The 22258-nt window shown below is 30.8% G+C and overlaps 1 protein-coding gene across 1 annotated transcript in view; it reads left to right on the top strand.

Moving 5' to 3' along the window:
- The first annotated feature begins 6900 nt into the window (after positions 1 to 6900).
- Positions 6901 to 22258, top strand: part of LOC114331815 (beta-1,4-N-acetylgalactosaminyltransferase bre-4) — a 52927-nt gene continuing 37569 nt past the window's right edge. The window contains exons 1-4 of the mRNA XM_050643837.1: positions 6901 to 7009; positions 7130 to 7316; positions 11148 to 11263; positions 15879 to 16299. Of these exons, the coding sequence (XP_050499794.1) occupies positions 7198 to 7316; positions 11148 to 11263; positions 15879 to 16299 (656 nt within the window). The 5' untranslated portion in view covers positions 6901 to 7009; positions 7130 to 7197. The remainder of the gene's footprint in view (positions 7010 to 7129; positions 7317 to 11147; positions 11264 to 15878; positions 16300 to 22258) is intronic.

Genomic DNA, 22258 nt, shown 5'->3' with positions numbered 1-22258 from the left:
TGGCTTGGCAATTTGGAATGGGGAAAGTTTTGTTTGAATGTTGAGATAGTTTTGGAAAGAGGAATTCATTGTGTTACCGGCAGCCGAGAGGAGCAGTCAAAAGTTTTCGTGAATAGTTCAGAAGCAAGTACTAGTGGTTGTGTTTGATAAGTGAGAGTAGCTGAAAAGTGGAACGAGAGACAAATCAAATCGAGAAGAAATACCTCTTTGATTCTGTAAAGTCCAAGAGAGTAAGTTACAAGAATTATCGTTATTAAAATTATTTGTGACACCAAGTAAAAAAGATACTTGGGTCTCAGGAGATTATTGTTGAGAGAAAGAGAGGAGAGAGATTTGGAGTTTATTGAACGAGTCCTGGTCAAAGGAAGCCTGGCTTGTGTTTTGGAGAAATAGTTGCTGGTATCCTGCTGGATTGTTTGCTGAGAATGGAGAGGGCTTTGATTGGTAGCCTAACATAATCAACAAGGAGGAGCTGTTTGGGTCAAAAGGAGACATCATTGTGTGTGAATCAAAAGGTCAGTCAATAACCTATGTAATAGATTTTTTATAATCAGAAGTTAATTTTTTTACGTAAAAGCATATGAATTGAAGATTCCAACATTTCAAAAATTTAATAGGAAGTATAAGTAATTTGCGAATACCAAATTTGTTTGTTTAGCTGGGTTTATTAATGGTATCAAGAACAAAGCGATAAATATTTGTTTGAATTAGATTAATTTATATGGTAAAAGTTTCTTTTGGACAGTTATGCCCACAGAATTTAATTGATAAATTTACAGAACATTGCTTTTGATAATAAAGTTAATTGTATGTTTTTATTTATGATTTTTCTATTTATTTCCTTTTCCTATTTTATCCCGATAAGGATCAACTAAGAGATACTGAAACCACGAGAAAGGAATAACCTAAGAGAATTTAATTAGAATTTTTTTGACAAAAGGCACCCTGAGATTTTTTCTTAATATACTTATGTATGATTTGCGTTAATTAAATAATTGATCAAATAAATAATAATTAATATAAAAGTAATATAAAGCAGATCATAACAGTATGTATGTATGTATTATGTACAGTGCACAGATGCTAACGGTGCCGGTGGGGGATGGCGTCTATGCGCAATATTATAGTCGGTGTATGAGAGATAAAGTATTCGAAGTAACGAAATAACAAATTTTGTGTTATTTGTTTAATTTGTAGGCCTCATAAGTAGGATCGAATATACAACGGTTTTTCAAGCTCACTAAATCCAATAATACATTCAGTTATCATATTTGACCTTGGATGCATCAGACACTAATTGTCAATACCTTTCAAACTCATGTCTACTGATCAAAATCGGTTAAGCCGTTTAGAAGTTATCCAGCTCCAAAAGTATAATCCATTTAACAATTATCGCTGAAATGGTCTAGTTGTACTAGTTATGACGTTAAATTTAATCATGCAATCCGAGTCAATTTGCCAGCCATCCCAACATTTATTTTTTTTTTCAATCTATTCCGAATAGAAAAAAAAATTTAGTTTATATTCGAAGCACACAAAGAATTATACTGAAAAAAAAAAACTTGGGATGGCTTGGATATGAACTCGAATCATATGAACTATCACAAATTTAATATCGTAACTACAATTTACAATGCTTAACCCTTAAACGCCCAGGGGTGGGTAAAAAATGTCCACCTAATGCGTATTCCCTTTTAACATATTTATTACGTGTGTAAATTTTTTTTAAATTATTTATTGTTAAAAAGACAGCCCATTATCGAATGTTAATTTGGTTCTACCAATATTATTTAAAATAAAAGCAGCATCTTGAGTTAAATATGGATGGGCGTAAAAAGTACACCCTTGGCAAAACTTGTTACTAAAGGTTTCTATATAATTTCTCTTTGGTAGGAAGATAATCCATATAATTATCGATGTATAATTACATAATCTACATAATTATCTGCGAATGAGGAGGCTGAAAGAAAGAATATGGAGAAAATCGACAAATCTGAATTACTGGCTTTTACTGGTATGTTAATTTTGATGTACATTGTAATTTTGTTGTAAGGTTTGTAAATTGTTTATATTAATATTTTAGAAGATGCTGTGTTTATGAAGCATAAGATTCTTAAGTTTAATCCATTTTGAACAACTCTCAATAAATATATTAGCTATTTTCGAGGTGGACATTTTTTACCCACCCTTGGGCGTACAGAGAACCTAAAAAAGGTTGGGCGTTTAAGGGTTAACCTGTAATTGAGAAATATTACATACAAGTTCATACATTTTACTTATAAAAAACTTTGAAAACTTCTGATACAAGAACGAAAAACCGCTAAACGCCGTAAAAATGCGTGGCGCACACAATATTCAGCTACAAAAGAGCTGATATGAATATTACTTGGCTCAAAAATGTATTTTCATTTCGATAGAAAATAAAACTCCAGTTTTATTTTGAAAGATTTTCCATAATATTTGCTAAATTTGAAGTAAAACAAAAGAGCTTCGAAATGCAAACTGTATCAAAGTTACACTTTTGTGTCTCAATATACTTCAAATTAAGCAAATAATATTGAAAAATAGTTCAAAATAAAACTATAATTTTATTTTTCATCAAATTGGAAATACATTTTAGTACAGAGGAATAAGGATTTTCTCAGGACACTCAAATATCCAGGTAGCTGACCACTATTTTAGTTATTGTAGGCCTATAGGAAGAAAACCTACCTGGTTCCTGGCTAGAGTTCGCGTCCGTTTTTAATTATTAATAATTTAGTGCAATAAATTACAAACATTAATTTTTAAGAACATTGAAAAAGCTTCAAATTACCGATTTTTGAATGTTAAAAGTCAATTTGTTGCTTCACAATTTGCAAAATAAATGAAAATCGATATTTGTTAATAACTTTTAATAAAATTAACTTAGAATTTTAGCGTTTTATCCAAAGTTGGCTATTTTGGTACTTGACAAACTCTCAAAATTTGAGACCGATTTATTAATTAGTTTAAAATTTATTTATTTGTTTACCCCAGAGACTTTTATTTTGCAATATCAATATCAAAGTGAAATAAAAAAGATAAAAAAATTAATTAATATAGTCAAAAATCCTAATGCCAAATTTTTAAAATTTTGTAGTTTATAAACATTTAGAATAACTTTAAAAATACTGTCTGTAGAAATAATCTTTTTATTTATTCGAAAATCTAGTACGAATTTAACACGAATTTTCAATGTTGTTCTGAAGCTATTTTCTTGTGGCATTTTTATAATCAAGTATATTCAAATGGGAAATAAGCCACAATTTTACCTAAAAATGATTTTATTAACGTTTCGACGCCCAAGTCGGGTGTCGTTGTCAAAATACAAAATAATACTAAATAAACAAAAATGGTGTTGCTTAGTAAAAAATTCTTCTAATAATTTATTTAATCTGACTCATTTATATCGGCAATTCAGATACGTATTATACATTTTAAAGTAGACGACTTTAAAATGATATTGCCAATATTGATGAGTTGCGTTCCTGGGACGACTTTACTAAAAGATAGTTCATTCGATTACATGAAATCAATCCCAACTCAAGAATATCCGCCACAAAAAATCATAGCATGTGATCTGTCTTTAAAAAGACAACCAAATGCAACGGTGGCACTGAAATTCTCGCGTTAGAGATTCCATAGTAAATCACGAGGGAAAAATAATGTATATATATATATATATATATATATATATATATATATATATATATATATATATATATATATATATATATCACATAGTCGGGATAGTATCACGAGGTTTTTCCTGGTTTTCCCTCGTGATTTACTATGGAATCTCTAACGCGAGAATTTCAGTGCCACCGTTGCATTTGGTTGTCTTTTTAAAGACAGATCACATGCTATGATTTTTTGTGGCGGATATTCTTGAGTTGGGATTGATTTCATGTAATCGAATGAACTATCTTTTAGTAAAGTCGTCCCAGGAACGCAACTCATCAATATTGGCAATATCATTTTAAAGTCGTCTACTTTAAAATGTATAATACGTGTCTGAATTGCCGATATAAATGAGTCAGATTAAATAAATTATTAGAAGAATTTTTTACTAAGCAACACCATTTTTGTTTATTTAGTATTATTTTGTATTTTGACAACGACACCCGACTTGGGCGTCGAAACGTTAATAAAATCATTTTTAGGTAAAATTGTGGCTTATTTCCCATTTGAATATACTTGACGAATTTTCAAATAAAAAATTTAGCCTTGGTTCATTTGGGTTAAAGTTAGCCATGTGTTTTTTTAATTCGCAGCTAATTTGTTTATAATAATTAAGGAATCTCATTGATGCCATTTTAAAGAAGGGGATTTGTGTTTTTTGTTAGAAAATGTGCACAAATATTGTACCTCCACAGCATCCTCTACGATTTTTCAAAATTGTAGTTCAAACGGTTACTAGGGGGAACCTACAAATCCACCCTACGTACATTACAAATATGCAATTTGTTTATAAGTTAATTAATTAATAAACAGTCTAATTTGTTTAAACCATTCTTGAAAAAATATTTTTTAATCATAGTATCATTAATCATCATATAAAAAGTTAAAGTACACTTTAATAAATAATTTATTTTTATTAGATAATTATTTATTGAAGATAATTTATTTATTAAAGTATACCTTAACTTTTTCTATAACTAATAATAACAGTATAAATAAAAACATGGATTTTCGGGAAAAAATAATTTTTTTAAAAATTGCTTAAACAAAGACTGTTTATTAATTAATAAATGTCTAGCCAAATTGCATATTTGTAATGTACGGAATCATTACATATAAATTAAAAGAAGAAAGATTAAAATATATTCAGTAGATCCCAAGATATACAAAATTATAGTAGTTTTAATTTGCCTTTTCTAGTTCTTGAACTCGTGCATTTGTATGCTCCCAGCTCCCCCTTCACTTACCACGACTAGTCACCAACTGAACTACATTTTTAAAAATTCATGTAAAATACCAGCTTTTCGAATATGTAAAATGATTTTTTCTACGGAAAATATTTTTAAAGTTTTTCTAAATCTTTTTAAACTACAAAATTTAAAAATTTGGCATTAGGATTTTTGACGATATTAAGATAATTCTTTATCTTTATTTTGTACATTTTGATAGCACCACTTTTTTACTTTCATTAATTTGGCATACGCAGAATTGCCCTATCTTCATTATTTTCTGCCTTATGTTATTGCAAAATAAAGGTCTCTGGGATAAACAAGTAGAATAACTTTTTGAAGGTTTGTTAAAAGTACCCCAATACCCAACTTTTGGTGAAACATTAAAGTTGTATGGTAGTTTTAGTAAAAGTTATTAACAAGTAACGACTTTCACTTATTTTGCAGTTTGCGTAGCAACAAATTAACCTTTTAACTTTTAAAAATCGGCATTGTAAAGGTTTTTCAATGTTCTAAAAAATTAAATTTTGTAAGTTTATGTCAACTATTTAGCATTTGAATGGGGTGCAAAAACTCGGAAAAGTCGCGATTTTTTGCACTAAATTGTTAATATGTATTAAAAAACGGACGCGAACTCTGGGCAGGAAACAGGTAGGTTTTTTGAAGTTATACTTCTTTACCGGCGATAGAGGGTGAATTTTTATATATGTTAAAACCTATCAGCCCGGCGCATGCGCATTATAACTTTGTTCTGATTGGATGTTCAAATGACATGTCAAAAATTATCCGATATGGCAGCTGTAGGACAGCTGTGGTTTGGAGGTAAAGGTAAAGGTAAACAAATGTATAATATATTAGTTTTATTGTTGTGAGGACAGAAACAAAAAAGTTTATAATATTGTAGTGACTTTTAAATAGTTTTTAAAAGCAACAGGTACGTAATAATTGTTAATGTATCATGGGTATAAACCTACCTATTTGATCTGCCAAAATACATAGTATGTAATACTTTTATTTATATAATTTGATTACCATCAAAATTTCTATCAATATTCACCTAATATATTGTTTTCTTACTCTATGTTTTGTTGTATTTTTTCAATTCTAAATCATTTCAATTCAAAATTAAAATAATTTGATCAATTTTCAAAATATCAAAATATCACAACCGTTTAGTTAGTCGATCTTCGTAAATAATGACACATAGTGTCCGTGGCTAAGCGTTGAAGGCGAATGAATTCCAATACCAACCGCGCTTATCAGAGTTGGTTCGAGTCCCAATAGAAACTTTCTTTTTTGTTTTTTTTAATACATTTTATGATTGTAAGTATATTTATTATATAATTGTATTTTCAGAAAATACGTATTTAGTTAAAAAAATTTTCAACAATTAATGTTCAGACATCATTAGTGGCTTATTTAATGTGTTTGTGTGTGTTTTATTCTTTTATTATTTTAATTTTTGGCACTGTTCTAATAAAAATGTTTGAGAAGTAGTAAGTATAAATTAGTTTAATATTTAAACAAAATATAAATAAAAAGTATATTAATTTCGTTTAAATTATATAATAGAAGTATAACTTCTTACGTGCGTACAAAGTACACACACACATTCTTTTTCCTATAGGTCTACAATAACTAAAAAAGTAGTCAGCCACCTGGATATTTGAGTGTCCCGAACATGGTCTATTTCTAGCTTATTTCCCTGGAGTATTTTGGCGTCACGTAATATTCATATCAGCTATTTTGTAGCTGGAATATTGTGTGTGCGACTCATTTTTACGGCGTTTAGCGATTTTTTATTCTTGTATTATTTACACATATACGTTAAAATCGGTTTATAAACGCCCATGAAAGACATCAAGCATTTATTTATATATACTAATCATATTAAAATTTAATCCTCAAGTAGCTGTAGATTATGTTATTTGTTTAAACATTTGTCATGTTGTTTAAAAGTCCGGCTAATATTCGCCACCACCACTCTGGTAGAATATTGTGAGTGCTATTGTCATTTTTTGCTCTTGATTTTTGTACAAGGCATGGTTTTCCGGAGTAAATTGATTAGGATACGAGAGGTAAAGATATTATGTAGTAATATGTTTTACCTTTTGTTTAAGGGTTGTATTTAAAAACTTTAAATATTTTTTTGCATGTTATACGAATAATATTTATTTATATTTATAATGTATTTTTAGAAAGAAAAAAGTTTCCCATTATTTAAAGAACATCAAAATCTATCCAGTTAATACTGTGATCAGGGAAAATGACGATTTTAGTCCAACACATATTTTGCAAGACATTTATTAGTTTAACAGGGATCATTGTATGTACAATAATAATTTTTAATGTAATTACAAACATCACTCCGACCGCAACGGAACAGTAAGTTTAAAATTTAAATTGTATAAATATAAGTATTTATATTTATAAGTAACCATATAAGTAGACATTTGTGTTCACTAATATGGTTATACTTATAAGGTAACAGCACTGATGGTGCTCTACTTAAAGCGGAAACGTTCTGTGATAGATGCATCCATTTATAGTTATTTAACCAACAAGTGTATTAATAAGGGCGATTAACAATTGAGATATTTTAAGGCGTGAGCGGCGCGATCGCGTTAATGTTCGAGATTGTTAATCGCCATTTTAATTCACGAGTTCGTTACAAAACTTTTCCGTCGACCGTACTTTTCAGAAATAAAGATATATCCATCTTTTGATTTTTCAAGTACAGAGAATTTTAAACAATTAAGTAAATAATGACATACAATGACAGATAGTACTAACAGCGGCTACTTGATTTTAAATTTTTTAGTGGGAATACAAATAGGTATATGTTTGGTTGCCTACACCACAGGTCACTGCCAATCACAGAGCGTTTAATTAATTTATGCAAGCAATGTATGTTGTGTTGGCTATAATAAAATCGTTCATTAATAGAAAATTTTTCATTAATAGGGGCCATTAATCAATGATTTTGAAGGTGTTCAAATTGATCATAAATGGACGGAAAAGTGTTTTTTTTTAAATAAATATACCTGTCATAAAATATTTTTTCATTAAAACTTGTTTATTTAAAGATTATATACTTTTTACAGTCTTTATCTGCGGATACTTGTCCTTTGTTATTATGTGTTGTACAATATTTTTGATCGTTCAATGACAAAGTCAACAGTTCTTGTTTTGTTCACTAAAATACTTTTAAAGAATATTGAGGGATTAGTACCGTCTCTTTTATACAAAAGTACTCCAATTATTCCATAATTGTTATACAAAATATTTCTTCTTGTGACTCTTGATAATAGTATGAGGTAATTTGTGATAATTTGCTTTTAAGGGGATGGGTACTAGTGGAGTCACTGAAGGTGAATATGAGCTATTACCTCCAATTTGGTTGAACCTACATATATTTGCATGAAAATTGGTGAGTGGTTAGAGGATATCTCAAAGAACAAAGATGACATGGTGTCAACTTGCGCTTTTACCCTGGAGGTGGACGCCACCCCTTCTCGAGGGTGAAAATTATTTTATTAAAAATAACCCCATAATTCAATAGAGGGACAAATTTTAAGCAAAATTTGTTATATAAAGTTATTAAAATAAATCAAAACTTTTAGAGTTATTAAAGGTCAAAGATTTTAATTTTTCTTGAGAAAAATGCATGTTTTTAACCAATTTTTCATCAATAACTCAAAAAGTGTAAGTTTTTACAAAAAAGTTTTGCTTATCAAAATTGAAGCTAATAAAAAGCGAAATAAAGCCCTTACTACAAAACCTTTTAATGTTAACTAAAACTGAGTTATAGGTAATTGAATGTATATTTTTTTCGGCGAGTAAAAAACTCTAAGTATTCAAGCTGAAATAACAGAAAATTTATGCATTTTATAACATAAACTTATTAAACATTTGTCAAAGTACTTAAAAATGTCTATTAAATGAGCCCCCTAACATGTTTATAGCGTTAAAATTTATGCTCCAAAACTTTTTTTTTAATTTATCTTTTAAAATATTTCTAAAAAATGTTTTAGTTTTTTTTTAATAACTCCGTTCGTGTTTACGATATTAGGTTTATCTAAAAACTGTTCTAAGTTAATTCCAAGTGCTATTTAAGCACGTTGAACCTAATATTTTAAACCACTAAGTTTTTTAAAAATAAATGGTTAAATGACCCTGGTTGCATGGCTCACACAGCAAAATTTAAAATTTAAACGTTTCTATCTCGGTTAATTTTTACCCTATAGAAATAGTAAAACAGGTAAAATATTTGACACAGAAAAAACTAAAATTTAGTTATATATAATTTTTTACGTATATTGAGTATTTTTGGAGTTATTATCAAAAGAATATGAGAATTACAGTAATTTTAAAAATTATGATTTTTTTCAATTATATCTTTTTTTCAAAAAGAATTTTTTCTAAACCGGTCAAAATTATCGAAAACATTACTTATGCTAATATAAAGAAGTTTTTGTAAGGATTACTATAAATTTTAATTTTTGTGGAAATGGCGTATGTTTTATTTTTCACTTTTTCCTAAAAAATTCGAAAGGGTTCTTTTATTTTCATTATAACTTGCTTAATTTTGACGCTATTACTTTGTTCTAAAGCTCATTGGATAGGTATTCCAAAGTACTTTGGCAAATGTTTAGCAGGAATATTCTATACATTGCATCGTTTTCCCATTATTTAAGCTTGAATAATTAAATTTGAGTACTCGTCGAAAAAAATACACATTAAATTACCAATAACTCACATTGAGCTAACATTAGTTTAGTTCTTTATGTGAGAAATGTATTCAATTTTTTATTATCTTCAATTTTAGTAAGAATAACTTTTTTGTAAAAGCTTATAGTTTTTGAATTATACGTGAAAAACCGATTTAAAACATGCATTTTTTACGAAAAAATAAAATTTTTGGTCTTTAATAACTCAAAAAGTGTTGATTTATTTTAATAACTTTATATAACAAATTTTGCTTATAATTTGTCCCCATATCGACTTATGGTATTATTTTTAATAAAATAATTTTCACCCCCGAGAAGGGGTGGCATCCACCCCCAGGGTAAAAGCGCAAGTTGGCATCATGTCACCTTTGTTCCTTGAGGTATCCTCTAATTACTCACCAATTTTCATGAAAATCGATGCAGGTTCAACGAAATCGGAGGTGAAAACCTTCAGTGACTGCACTATACGTAGTTTCGGCTATTTAAATAGGATTCGTTTTTTTTTGTTTTTAAAAACCTGAGAAAACTTAATAAGTATTTTTGAAAAATTGAAACGCAGAATGAAAGATTACGTTCTTACCGAAGGTCGAAAGTTCCTGAAAACGTCTGTAATGTTTATTTTAATAAGTTACAGGGGTGAAAAACTAAGAGAAAATGTAGTGTGATTTTTAATTTCAAATTTATTTATGCTAAGGGACTTTCGACCCTCGATAATAATTTAGTCTTTTATTCTGCGTTTAAGTTTTTTAAAAATAATTATTAGTTTTATTAGGATTTGAAAAAAATGGACACCATGTGCGTGGTGATATTTTCCAAATCGAACATTCGTTATCTTTGTCATACAACGCACTGAGTTAAATAGAATATGATGACAGACAGTGAAAATTTTAAATATTTGACATGGCTTCGAGAATATTTTGATTTGTTGATTAAATAATATTGATAGTGTATTTGATAAATAATTGATTTAAGACGTAAAACTTATAAAAAGGTTAACTGTTTGTTATTTATGGACGATACAAGCAGATAATTAACCAGGACATATTCTGTGATTCGAGTATTTTGTTGTTAAAGATGTTCAAAATTGTAAGCGTTCCATAGTAACAATATAATATTAAAAAATCACAAACACTTTTCCTCTTTTCTCGATTGAATATTAGTTTTTGTTGTACAGTATATAAATTATTACAATCACTGAATACATAATTAGTGAAAAAATTATCATATTTATTAACTGAATTAATAATTTGCAATTATACAAGTAACAGTTATCCAATAACATGCAAAAGCCATTTCTTTAAAGTTAATGATGACATTGCCAAGTAGTAATGTTTACATATCCATACCAGTGAAAATTTTACAATTTGCCGTGTATAGACAGAAAAAGTAGGGATAGCCGTAAAATATTTGCGAATTATGTACCGATGGCCTTAATACCAAACTTTTAGTTGGTGTGTATGTACCTAAGTTTATGAAATAATTTTAGAAGCTATACAGAGCGATTTATTAGTAATGAAACTCAAGTACAGCCTGACATACAGCCAAAATCAATAGAGGAAAACGAAGTTTCATTTTGTAAAGATGTTGCATCTTCTCAGTTTGGTAAGTAATATTATAATTACTGTTAATTCGTATACGTACTGTTAGTATGGTATAACTAGACCCAAACCCTGACATCCAAAGTGAAAGTTATCCTCGAACACGAAATTGTTTTATATGGTCCACATAATGTTCAGAAAAAAGTCACACCATTTTGAGCGTCGGGTTTGGGGGGAGAGGAGGGAGAAATCGGTAAATTCGAAGTTTTTTACGTTTTTCGTCAATATTTCTAAAACTATGCGGTTTATCATGAATAACTCTCTATACAAAAATATTCTACATTAAATTTGAAATAAAAAAGGTCCTACGCATAATCCTCCTAATATAAAAGGAACGGTTCCAAAGTTACGGAGGTAGTATAGTATAATTGATTCAAAAAAAAGGCCTAACCCAGACATCCAAAGTAAAAGTTTTCCTCCAACACCAAATTGTTCTATATGGTCCACATATTGTTCATTAAAAAGTTACACCATTTTGAGCGTCCGGTTTGGGGGGCAGATGGGGGAAAAGTCGGTAAATTAGTAGTTTTCTTACGTTTTTCGTCAATATTTCTAAAACTATGCTTTGGTGTAAACAATGTTTTATACAAAAATGTTCTACATAAAATTTAAAACAATAAAGTTTGTATACATAATTCTTATAAAATCAACGGTTCCAGAGCTACGGAGGGTGAAAATTGGGGTTTTCGATACTTTTTATATGTTTTGAGAAATTTATAATAGATTGCATTACTGATGAACGAAATTTTCTTTAACAGGACTGTCTTTTGTAAATAAAATTTGCTATTTAAGTGGCCGATGGTGTGTTAGTGATAAGCCCTTGAAGAAACGTCAACCTCACCACCCAAAATCATCATCAATTGCCCAAATAATATAAAAAGTATCGAAAACCTCCACTTTTCACCCTCCGTAACTCTGGAACCGTTTATTTTATAACAATTATGTATAGCACCTTTTTTCTTTGAATTCTATGTAGAACATTTTTGTTATAGAACATTATTTACGCTAAAGCGTAGTTTTAAAAATATTGACTAAAAAAGTAAAAAAATTACTAATTTACCGACTTCTCCCCCATCTCCCCCCAAACCGGAAGTTCAAAATGGTGTAACTTTTTACTGAACAATATGTGGACCATATAGAACAATTTGGTGTTGGAGGAAAGCTTTTACTCTGGATGTCTGGGTTAGGCCTTTTTTTTGGACCAATTGTACTATACTACCTCCGTAACTTTGGAACCGTTCCTTTTAGAAGGATTATGCATAGGATCTTTTTTATTTCAAATTCAATGTAGAATATTTTCGTATAGAAGGATGTTCATGCTAAACCGCATAGTTTTAGAAGTATTGACGAAAAACGTAAAAAACTACGAATTTACCGATTTCTCCCCCCTCGCCCCCCAAACCCGACGCTCAAAATGGTGTGACTTTTTTCTGAACATTATGTGGACCATATAGAACAATTTGGTGTTCGAGGATAACTTTCACTTTGGATGTCTGGGTTATGCCATTATTTGGATCAATTGTATCATACTATGTCCAAAATCCGAATTAAAACACCTATACAGTGATGAGCGCCGTATAACCGGCAAAATAACGCAAAATATGGAAAACATAATACATTATGAAGTAAAAAGGAATGAAACTAGTTGAGGTGGAAATTATCGATATAAACGTATAAATTAACAGTACATTACATAGTGTCCTACCTTCAGACGTATCGGAGGAGTATGACAACTGTCACTGTGACAGGAGAATTTTATAAAATACTCCTGTCACAAACGTCTAAAGATGGGAAAATATGTAAGGTAATGTTAATTTATACGTTCATATCGATAATTTCCACTTCTATTAGTTTTATCTCTATTTATTGCACAATGTCATATGTTTTCCATCTTTTGCGTTATTTTGCCGGTTATTAGCGGACTCATCACTAGGTTTATAATATATAATAGCCCAGTAAATGACCATTTTGGAGGGTAATTTTCAGGTTCAACTCCGAATTGCATGAACATTTGGATTTAGGTTCTACTTAACATCCAGTTCAAAGTTGGACTTCGGTTGGTTGCATTGGTTGCATAATTTGGTAATAATAACTAATAAATTGTTTAAAATGCCGAAGATGAGACTATATACCTGTAAGTCACCAGAAGATCAAGAAGGGAGAGTTGTAAGAACACAAGTAGATTATGTATTAATTAGACAAAGATATAAGAACTCAATTAAATCTGCAAAAACCTATCCAAGTGCCGACAGAGGATCAGACCACAACCCAGTAGAGACCAAAATTAGGCTCAAAATGAAAATAATATAGCGAAGAACAACAGATCTAAAAATCGATACAAGTAAACTAAGAAACCCATTAATAAAACAACGCCTGACAGATGAAATCAATAACCGATTAATGAATGTTAGAGAACAAATTCTACAAAATACTGGAATGGAGACAAAATGGTTATAATGGTTATTAATGGAGACAAAAACAGATAAAAGTCAAAAAGAAATTCTGATACCAACTCGATAAAAAAAGAAACAATGGATGACGGAGGAAATCTTAGATTTAATGGAAGAAAGATATCAACATAAAAACAAAGATAATCAAATGTACAAAAATGTAGATAAACAAATAAAATCCAAAATTAAGCAGGCAAAAGGACAATGGTTAAAAGAACAATGCGCAGAAGTAGAAGTACACCAGAAAAGACATGCTACTTTTAACACACATAAAAAAAATTAAAGAACTCAGAATAACAGAAAAAGAAAACCGGGTATATTAAAAGATACAAATGGGAAACTTGTGTTGAGTACTAACGAAAAATTAAAGAGATGGAAAGAATACATAAATGAATTTTTCAAAGACAATAGGACAGAGCAGATGGAAGTCGAAGTAGAAGATGATATGGTTTTAAAGATATTAAAAGAGGAATTTAAATCGGCATTAAAAAAACAGTAAAAATGGTAAAGCAGTAGGTCCAGACCACATCCTAGTACAAAGCTTAAAATTCATTAATGATGAAACCTTAGATCTTATCGTAGACTTGTTTAACACAGTGTACAAAACAGGAAACATACCAAAATAATGGTTACTCCCCACTTTTTGTGCTATCCCTAAAAATACAAACGATAAAGATTGCAGTGAATACAGAACAATATCATTAATAAGTCACATTCTCAAATTATTCTTGAAAATAATACATGGTCATATTAATAAAAAAACTGGAAAAAGGAATAGATCATAGTCAGTTTGGGTTCAGGAACGAACTAGGAACCATAGAGGCGGTATTTGCTTTTAAGGTGTTAGCTCAAAGATGCATAGATATAAATATGTATTTGCATTTTTGTTAGCTTGATTTTGAGAAAGCATTTGACAAAGTAAGACATGAAAAATTAGTCCAAATTCTAGAGACAAAAAACAGACAAAAGGGACTTACGAATAATAACAAACCTTCACTGGAATCAAAGAGCTCAAATTGTAATAGATAACGAACTCAGTCCAGAAATTGAAATCAGGAGAGGAGTTAGGTAGAGAGAGGTATTACTCTTTAATATATATAGTGAAGCCATTTTTGAAGAAGCATTACTGTCTCAAAGTGAAGGAATAATAATTAACGGAAGATCTATTAACAATGTAAGATATGCAGATGACACCGTGATTATGGCAAGCTCTGCTGAACAACTCCAATCACCACTAAACAAGGCCAACAGTTTCTGTGAAGAATATGGACTAAAAATGAACATAAAAAAAGACCAAATGCATGATAATAACTAAGAAAACAAACTTATAAACAAGCATACTTTTGGGAAATGTACTGTTAGAAAGGGTTGATAAATACAAATACCTAGGTACCTAGATTTCAGAGAAAAAAGAACTATACATTGCAGAAATTACTTCAGAGTTCACGGAATTTTAACACTTCCATCATTATATATTTTAGAAACGGTTTTCTTAATTCGTAAACACCTTCATGTCTTTTCAGCAAGGCCTAATCATCTTTACTCCACCAGAAATTCAACCTTTGATATTTATTTACCGATCCCGTCTACTGAGTTAGTAAAGAAATCTATATTATATTTCTCCCATCTCCCATTAGAACTTAAATCTGCAACATATTTCCCAAAGTTCCGTAAAATGACAAAAGCCTATCTATCTAAAAGACCATATTATTATTTAATAGAAGAATTTCTTAATGAATAACTAAGAAAATTGCAGCAGCTTAAACCTATTAGTTCCTTATGTTGTATTTTATTTGTTGTATGTTCAATTTGCAATTTATATTTTTTTGCAATACATATATTTTATCTTTTGTTTTGGCTTTACTTTAGTTATCTTTGTATACCTACAGTAGATTAACGATTTATCCAATTTTAGTAAAGTGTATATTTGTTATTGTTATTTTTGACTGTATGTAAGCTTTGTCCATAAAATTGTAAAATTTTCAGTGACAATAATGCATATTTCTATTCTATTCTATAAGATTTTTTTTTTAATTTTAAAGATTTTAGTTTTAACCAAAATTTTTAATATTATTCTGAAGCTAAATCGAAACGTCAAAATGAACTAATTTTAAAGTAAAATTGTGGCTTACTCCGTATAAAAATAGTAAATTATGTCAACACTTTTAGTTGGAAGAGTTCTGGTATTGCGATCACCATCAACAATTAAAGAAATGGAACACCAATTTGATTGGCTTCAAGCAGGCGGACATTGGCACCCTCCAAATTGTAGAGCTAAACAAAAACTAGCAGTCATAGTTCCTTTTCGAAACAGAGAAATACATTTATCTGTGTTTCTTAGACACATGCATCCTTTTCTCAGACAGCAGCAACTGGATTATACTATCTTCGTGATAGAACAACAAGGAGATAAGCCTTTCAACCGCGGAATGTTGATGAATATTGGCTTTGAGCAGGCGATGTCGATGGACCAATTTGACTGCTTTATTTTCCACGATGTTGATTTGTTGCCTGAGAATAATAGAAATTTATATATGTGCGGCAGTGTACCTAGACATATGAGCGTAGCTGTTGACGTACTTAGGTACCGGTAAGTACATGCACTTTTAGACTTTTAGCGACTTTGTATCTCTCAAACCTTCTACTTCTCCTTCTTCTTTTAATGGCGTTTCAGCCCAAAATGAGCCTTGACCTCTTCAATAGGGAGCCAAGGGTCAATGTATGTAAAAATGTAAAGATTTTATCAGCAGAGCACATAACACATAATTATTTTTAAGTGCAAATCTGACATCTGACCTCTGAAGGTAGGTAGTCTGCAGATACTAGTTCACAGATTTAAGATAATAGCGAAAGAATTGAATATGACAATCTCATCTCAGAAAACTAAATAAAAATAGTAATTAGCAAAGAACCAATCAGATGTAAAATATAAATTGATGGCATCAGTGTTGAACAAGTAATGGAAATGCAATATCTTGAAATCACACTGTTCAGCTGTGAGGACCTGGACAAATAAATGAGAGATCATGTACAGAACTCAGATACACTGGCAGGATGCATTAATAACACTGTATGAAGTAACCAACATATTAAACCTGTGATGAAGTCAAGAATTTATAAAGCCAGTGTAAGACCAATAATAGCATATGCACTAAAAACAAAACCCGATACAGCCACAACACAAGGGCTACTAGAAACGGCAGAAATGAGAGTACTAGGGCAGTCAATGAGGGTATTTGGCTCCGAATTCCATCCTACTACATCGATTTACTTGATATTTTCACTGTAAGTAGGAAATAGCTCAAGAAACAAAGTGGTTCCCACCCCTTCTCGGGGGTAGAAAATTTTTTGATTAAAATAACCACGGAAGGGGCTAGAGAACCTAATTTTAAGCAAAAACTGTTTTATAATTATTTTTTGAAAACTCATTACTTTTTAAGTTATTCGTGGTTGAAAATTGGCCATTTTCATTGAAAAATGACACCTTTTTGGACGGATTTTTGCGATTACCTTAAAAACTATGCATCTAACAAAAAAACTATATATAATATTTCTGTAGGTTATAAAAAACAAAGAGATTCGTTCCATCATAAGTCTTCTAGTTAAAACACAAAGAGGGATATGGTAGGTAAGAAGAGTTTGTTTTTTTGCTGCATGCCCAAATCGGTGTATTCAACTTGAAATAACAGAGAAACTGTCGATTTTTGGTGTATAATCATAGTAATAACTTTTGTGCTGCTTGAAAAGACCTTTAAAATGAGCAATACTAAATGTCGATTACATTCAAACTAAGCGAGATATTCTGCAAAAAAGTTGATGACTAATGTATTTTTTCTTCAAACGTCAAATAATGATGACATTACTTATCTAACTTGATCCTGTCAAAGTTTGATGTCTCCGCCGGCAGCAGTTTTTTTCCCATTTCTTTACGGCGGAGGGAAAAATGTTGTCATGGCAACAATATGAAACATGTCACAAAGCAACAATACAAATGTCATTAACAACAATTAAACATCATTTTTATTTATAGTAATATTAAAAGTACAATTAGTTAATGAGGCATTTTCAAAATTGAAACCGTGCAAAAATGTTCCCGACTCTTGATACACATTATTAATTGTTGATGATACTGATGGTCGAGCACAACTTTCAGCAATCATTCCCGATGTTGGCGAATCATGAGGGTTTAAAAATTTTTGAGCATTATCGTTCTTATTTCTTATTGAATCCTCTATATATCCTTCGGCAACCGTGCTTGATTTCCAGCCCCCATGTCCTTTGAGGCATTCTAGATTTCCGCCTACATCAATTAAAAGTGTTGCACTTGGATAGTTGTCACAGTTAATTTCGAGTAAAAATAGCGTATGAATTGTACTATTTATGGTTGAAAATTGCTACGTTTGAAGAAAAAATAGTATACTTTATTCGGCAAAGAAGCGACTTTTCTTGACTTGCCCTCTATTACGCGCCTCACTTCGTTCGGCGCGTAATAACGGGCGCGTCAAGAAAAGTCATGCTTCTCCGCCTCATAAAGTAATATACTATTTTCTTCAAACGTCAAATAATGATGACATTACTTATCTAACTTGATCCTGTCAAAGTTTGATGTCTCCGCCGGCAGCAGTTTTTTTTTCCCATTTCTTTACGGCGGAGGGAAAAATGTTGTCTTGGCAACAATATGAAACATGTCACAAAGCAACAATACAAATGTCATTAACAACAATTAAACATCATTTTTATTTATAGTAATATTAAAAGTACAATTAGTTAATGCGGTATTTTCAAAATTGAAACCGTGCAAAAATGTTCCCGACTCTTGATACGCATTGGTAATTGTTGATGATACTGATGGTCGAGCACAACTTTCAGCAATCATTCCCGATGTTGGCGAATCATGAGGGTTTAAAATTTTTTGAGCATTATCGTTCTTATTTCTTATTGAATCCTCTATATATCCTTCGGCAACCGTGCTTGATTTCCAGCCCCCATGTCGTTTGAGGCATTCTAGATTTTGCTACGTTTGAAGAAAAAATAGTATACTTTATTCGGCAAAGAAGCGACTTTTCTTGACTTGCCCTCTATTACGCGCCTCACTTCGTTCGGCGCGTAATATCGGGCGCGTCAGGAAAAGTCATGCTTCTTCGCCTCATAAAGTAATATACTATTAAGAAGAAATGAGAAGTAGCCCAGATAACAATATAAACTTGTTTCAAACTTGCAACAAGTTTGATATATCAAACATGAAAGCTTGCTGCAGGTTTGCCATGGCAACTTTGCAAACTTGCAGCAAGGTTAAATCAAACTTGCTAGTTGGTGTGTGACAAACCTGCATGAAGTTTGTTTTTTCAAACTTGATACAAACTTGCTACAGGTTTGTTTTGAGATACTAGCCACAATTTGAATAAAACAACCTGAATAAAAAATACAATACCATTTTATATAACTATTTATTAATCACTCGACTAAAATACAATCTATTGTATAAAATTATTCATTGGAACTTACATTAAACACCTTAGCTTCAGATTCCGATGCTTGGTTTGGTCTATCAGCTCTGAAACAAATAGAAATTGTTAAAAACTCTTGCTGTGTGAACAGAATTAATCTATGTTATTAAGGCCCGGTCTTTTCACCTACGAGAAACTATTTATTAGGAAGTTTATCCGGCAGATTACATGTAAATATGTCAAATAAACCTCCGAATAACTTTTATTCGGAGGTGAAAAGACAGGGCCTAAATTTAGGCCTCTTTAAAGAGATAAAAATATGTTAAAGTAACAATTTTACAATAAAACCTAAAATTTATTTATTATATCTATTTTATAATATATAATTTATTTTAAATAGTATGTGAGTACAGTTAGAAGCTACAAAAAAAAACATAAAAAGACTTACCACTACCTCAATGCCACCAGAGTTGACCAGAGCAAAATGAGTAGGTACTAATCTGTAATTCAGTAAGCATGCAGTTTGGTCTATTAACAATGAAGAAAATAGGCTTCAGCTTAGTAATAATAATTAAGGTAATAGTCTCGGAGAATTGTACGGAAAATTTAAGTTGTAAAAAACTTGAAGAAAAATATCAACATAGCCACAACAACAAACTCTCACCGCGTACGCGTAGCAGATTATTTTTCCCGTGTTGCCAGTTGCCAGCCATCAAGTAAGCTTTTTCCCTCAACTTACCTTAAAAATTCTCACTTTTATGAAAAAATTCGCTCCTATTTACTAAATCTGCGAAAATATGTTGAATTATTTTTAAATATTTTGATTTTTTTAAATATTGTGCAATTTGGACTGGAGCAAAAATTCCCTTTTGAGATAACTTTTTCAATTGTATGTTGAAAATTTTCACAAACCCAGAAATTTCCCTCCGGGTGGCAACACTTTCGTTGTCGTGGGCGGGCCATCAGTCGGGGCGCCGAACGAAAACCGAATCGAAGCGGTCTGTGCAAAGCTAAGTTTGAAGCAAAGTTGCTACAAACTTGAATAATTATCTTTGTCATAACAATATTGCAGCAAACTTGTCACAAACTTGCCTCGTCATATTTGACGCAGCAATGAAAAATCAAAGAAGATCAAACTTGCCACAAGTTTACATGCTATCTGGGAGGTATATTTAACCCTTCATCCATTAGAATTTACATAAATACATCATTTTCCTTCTACAATACTATATTTGAAAAGTTGGACTGGATTAAAATGAATGGTTTTTGAAAAAAATAAGATCAAATTATAGAGCGCATTTTTAAATTTTCTTAAAAATCTTCCTTTTCCTCCACGTAACTCGAAAAAGATAAGAGATACGAAAAAAGATACCACACAAAAATGTAGGGCTTTTTCAAATAAAAATTTGTTTTTTATTTTTCATTACCGTATTTCTTATAATTTTCAAGTTACATGGAGTAAAAGGAAGATTTTTAAGAAAATTTAAAAATGCGCTCTATAATTTGATCTTTTTTTTTTTCAAAAACCATTCATTTTAAACCCGTCCAACTTTTTGAAAATAGAAATAGCACTATAATAAAAGATATTGTAGAAGGAAAATGATGCATTTACATTTTGGTGGATGAGGGTTAAAATTACTTCTCATTTTTTCTTAAAACACAATAGTTATCAATTTTGTTTGCAGCATATCTTGCTTAGTTTTAATGTAATGGACCTTTAATATAGCTCATTTTAAAGTTCTTTTCAAGCACTACAAAAGGTATTGGTAGCATTATAAACCTAAAATCGACCGTTTCTCTGATATTTCAAGTTGAATACACCAATTTGAGAATGTACCAAAAAACAAACAATTTTCACCTACCATATCTCTTTTTCTATTATAACTAGAAGATTTATGAACGCAAGTGTCTCTTTGTTTTTTTAAAGCCAACAAAAATGTTTCATATAGTTTTTTTTAGTTAGGTGCATAGTTGTTAAGGTATTCGCAAAAAACCGTTCGAAAAGGTATTATTTTCAATGAAAATGGCCAATTTTAAACCACGAATATCTCAAAAAGTATTGAGTTTTCAAAGAAAAATTATAGAACAGTTTTTGCTTAGAATTAGGTTCTCTAGCGAATTCCGTGGTAAGTTTAACCAAAAAATTTTCCACCCCTAAAAAGGATCCATTGGAATGGAATTGTCTATTATATTTAACGAGTTATTCCACAGTGCACCAAATGTCAGAGATTCGGTCATACAAAAAACTTTTGCCATAGAGAAACCAGATGTGTAAAATGTACAGGGTCACATCACACTTCAGAATGTACCAGGAAAATAAAAGATAAAAATGTGACATGTGTAAATTGTGGAGAACAGCATCCCGCAAATTACAGAGGGTGTATTATACATAAGCAACTTCAAGAGAAAATGCATCCAAAACTTAGAGAACGAAATGGACAAACTTCTAAAGGAAACAGGGCTACAACACAAAGAATGACATATGCACAGGTAACCAATCAAAATAATCAACAAGAGGGTAACACTATGTACCAACAAAATAGTATAAGTCAACCTAATGATATCTCTGAATTAAAAGCAATGATGAGAGATCTCATTACGCAAATGGGAACAATAATGGATCTTATCACCGCTCTTGTCTCAAATATATCATAATGGTCCAAACACTAAAAATAGCATTATGGAATGCAAACGGCTTAAACCAGCATACTCATGAACTCAAAAGTTTCATAACCAACAATGAAATAGATGTCATGCTAGTTACTGAAACTCACTTTACAAATAAAAGTCACCTAGCCCTAGTTAACTACAAAACTTACTTTACCAACCATCCAGATGGGACTGCACATGGAAGCACAGCGGTACCCCGTCAAAATAGCTCCGTCAAAAAAGCTCCGACAAAATAGCCCCGACATAATATCCCGCACACAAAATAGCTCCGACAAAATAGCCTGCAGACAAAATAGCCACGGAATAATAGCCCGCCGACAAAATAGCCCCGACAAAATAGCCCCGACAAAAAAGCTCGCTTCAGAATTCATCATGAAATAATTCCTTAAAAATACATTTTTTCGGAAACGGTAATTATCCTCTATTCAGATG

The sequence above is a fragment of the Diabrotica virgifera genome, chromosome 2, assembly GCF_917563875.1.
Source record: "Diabrotica virgifera virgifera chromosome 2, PGI_DIABVI_V3a".
NCBI classification, from domain to species: domain Eukaryota; kingdom Metazoa; phylum Arthropoda; class Insecta; order Coleoptera; family Chrysomelidae; genus Diabrotica; species Diabrotica virgifera.
This window is presented reverse-complemented; position numbering and strand designations above follow the sequence as displayed.